We start from the raw sequence: 3,398 nt of genomic DNA on the forward strand, positions 1-3,398 counted from the left end.
TATTATTATTATTGTTGTTATTATTATTATTATTATTATTAGCAGCTGTTGGTTGTTTTCAGAAAAGAGAAACTAAAGTGAAACTCGTTGAGTGACGTCAGGATCTCGTTAACACATCGTTTATTGTTTTTATTCATTTCATTGATGTTTTTTCTCCGTTTTCTTTATAATTTATTGGTTTTTGTTTTATTTTCTTTTTTTTATTGACGATTCTTTCGTTTGATTTTATGGCTGATTTTCTGAAAACATTAAATTTTTCCTTAATTAAAACATTTTATTAATAAACTCGACTGGACGTTAAACTAAATCAACAGCTGATTAGTTTTTCTCATTCGTTTCATCATAATTACATTAATTAAACTGAGTCTGCAGTGAGTTCACTGATTACAGACGAACTGACTGAACGCTTCATGAGGAAATCATTTAGATTTTTCAAAGTAAAACTAAAACGTGAGAAGAAACCGTCGTCCTGACGAATGTTTCCAAAGAATTAATTATTAATCAGTTTAATTTGATTAATTTCAGAAGAAACCTCCTGAAGTACCTCCTACTGAGATTTAAATTAGACATTAGCTATAAAATATACGTTTGTTCTGATGCTGACGTAAAACGAGTTGTGATGGTTTCCAGATTTCTAACCTTTCTCTACTTTTATTATTATTACTGTGACATTAGTGTTCTTCTACACAGCCCAACTTCACTCTAAAAAAACACGACTTATTAAAAACAAACACGTTTTCTCCTCCGTAAACCTTCCGACTCCAACATGGCCGCCCTCCGATGACGTCACGGCGTTAGCACGTTAGCTCCTCCGCCATGTCGTCGCTGTAATGCGTGTTTTCTGATAAAAGTTCGTCCTTCGGTCGCTCACACGGCGTCGGACCTTCAACACCTTCATCATCATCATCATCATCCTCGTCACAGCAGGCAGGAGATGGACACCTTGGTGGTGGAGTACGGGACGGCGTCTGGCGAGGGACAAACCACACGTCAGCTGCTTTACGCTCTGGCCAATCAGCTCCGAGTCAGTTTAAATCATTAGAATAGAAACACTTTGTTTATCCCAGAGCTGGAAAATTATCTCAGTCCAGCAGCAAAAAGGGCGAAAGTTAAATACTATTAAAAAAATAAATTAACTACAAAATGTGCAAAAAAATGACACTAAATGTTGACGAGTTTAATGAAGAGGTGGCGGCTTCAAAACAGTAAAAATAATAGTGAAAATAACAACAAAACAAATGTACAAAATACTGATTTCAACAGTAGAACAAGGATTGTTTGGTGTTTGTAAAAAAAAACAAAAAAAGAAAAAGTGTTTTTTTTCACAGTATGTAAATAATTAATTAAAAATTTAATCTGTTTAAAAAGAAACAGTTGAAAGCATCAGGTTTTTAGTTGTTTTTTTTTTTACAGTATAGAATAGAATAGAATACATTATGTAGTTAAATAAAATAAAACGGATCGTCTTTAACAGACTTCAGAAAAAACTTTCTGATTTTTCTGAATATTCCTTTTTTTTAATTTTTGAAATTTTTTGCTGATTTAAATCCAGTAAAAAAAAAATGTTTTTAAAGAAGAAGGTGATTTTTCAGTCAAACGTTTCTACCAAGGACGCACGTCCACGTCGGTATCGGCTGATATCTGTGTTTTACCGATATAGCGGTATCGGTCCGATGAACGAATGTAGCCGATGGTCGTCTAACGTCAGCGCCTTCGTCTCTACGTCTGATGTCGCTGCTGTTTCAGATGTTTTTATCTGAATGGTCCTTTAACGGTAAAGATGTTTAAACATGTTCTTGGCGACATCAGACATCTAAATATCGGATATCGGTATCGGCCAGACACGTTAATATCATGCATCGCTAATTTCAATCATTGAGTTAGCATTTATAAAAAGTACCTCTGTTAAATGTTATTTGGCTTCTTTTTCGTGGCTAATCTGTAAACATAACGTTTTATTGTGTGACTCTTCTGGACGTTGTCACTGAACACAACACCAAACGTTTCCGTCACCTCGGTCCTGCAGCGAGCTGATGTACGCCTCCATGAACTCCTTCTCTCTGCCGTCCTTCTCCTGCTGCTCCTCCCTCTGCTGCCTCCACCTCCTCCTCTTCTTCTTCTCCTCCTCCTCCTCCTGCTGCTTCTTCTTCTTCTTCTTCTCTTCGCTCGCCGGGTTGTCGTACAGACGAATGAACCTGCAGAGGAGCAGACGAGAGCCTGAACGAGACCAAACAAAAGCTCAAAAATATGGTTTTCCATCAAACACCAAAACTGAAATTAATTTGTTTTAAAACACATTTTTAGTTTCTCGATTGTAAAAGGAAAAATTAAAAAGTCAATTTTCTCATTTTCCAGCTTTTGTTTTTAAAAGGAAAATTAAGAAATGGGTCATTTTTCTTGATTTAAAACAGAAAACGATGAATTTGCCAGTTTTACTTTTAATTTGCTTTAAAATGAAAAAATTGGGGAAAAAAGTCAGTATTTGGATTTTAAAATGTAAAACCAAGAACTGAACCAGTTTTCTTGTTTCGTTTGTTTTGTGTTTGTTTTAAAACCTCAAAAAAATGAACGAGTTTCTTTTGTTGTGGGATTAAAATTTTTTTTTTAAAGAAAAAAAACAAATATGAGCCCATTTTTGGCTTCTTTTTTTTTTTTTTTTTTTTTAAATTTAAAACAGAAAAAAGGTCAAAAAGTGGATTTTTAAAAATGTTTTATTTTTTTACATTTTGTATTTGTTTTTTGTGGTTTTTGGTTTAGAACGAATAAACAAAAAAACTAAACTGGGCTCATTTTCTGCTTTTTTAAAATGAATTAGTGTTTTTTAGATTGAAGTAGAAGAACATCAACTGAGCCAGCGTCTGTTCTCGTCTTTGTTCATTTGTGGTTTAAAAACAGGAAAACTAAATCTGTGTTCACACCAAACACCAGCTGATGTTCACTGTTGACGAGGAAACACGACGTTCTGCTAAATCGTGTTCCTTGGTTTGGTTACTTGATGTCGGGGTTGCTGCACAGTTTGGTCGGGACGCAGGTGAGGTGGTCGCCGCTGACGACGATGACCTTGAGCGTGGAGACGTTGGTGAGGCAGTGAGGAAGGTAGGACAGATTGTTCTTATGGACGAACAGCGTCACCAGCTGGCTCAACCTGCACATGACAGCCAGGAGACCAACACACATGTTCACCGTTCAGCGCAGCAGAAGACGAAGAATAAATGTTCTGGACGCTTTAAATTGTTCAGGACGAGTTCTGAGTCATTCTGGAGGAGTTTCAGTTTGTTCTGACTGGTTCTGGACCGAGTTTGAGGCATTTCAGGGCCGTTTTTGTCTTTTTGGACACATTTAGGGTCATTTGGGTCGAGTTCTGAGGCGTTTGAAACTCATCCTGAACTATTTAGAAC

General features: G+C 36.2%; 1 protein-coding gene across 1 annotated transcript; it reads right to left on the reverse strand.

The window, feature by feature from the left end:
• Positions 1-623: 623 nt before the first annotated feature.
• Positions 624-3,177, reverse strand: LOC103375834 (leucine-rich repeat-containing protein 2-like). The gene is made up of 3 exons (XM_008306145.1): positions 2,993-3,177; positions 2,014-2,195; positions 624-968 (listed from the first exon to the last, which is right to left on the reverse strand). Exons 1-3 carry the CDS (start codon positions 3,175-3,177, stop codon positions 919-921), a joined length of 417 nt encoding a protein of 138 aa, XP_008304367.1. The 3' UTR covers positions 624-918.
• Between the last annotated feature and the right edge of the window lie 221 nt (positions 3,178-3,398).

The sequence above is a fragment of the Stegastes partitus genome, unplaced genomic scaffold, assembly GCF_000690725.1.
Source record: "Stegastes partitus isolate 25-593 unplaced genomic scaffold, Stegastes_partitus-1.0.2 Scaffold3053, whole genome shotgun sequence".
In the NCBI taxonomy this organism is placed as follows: domain Eukaryota; kingdom Metazoa; phylum Chordata; class Actinopteri; family Pomacentridae; genus Stegastes; species Stegastes partitus.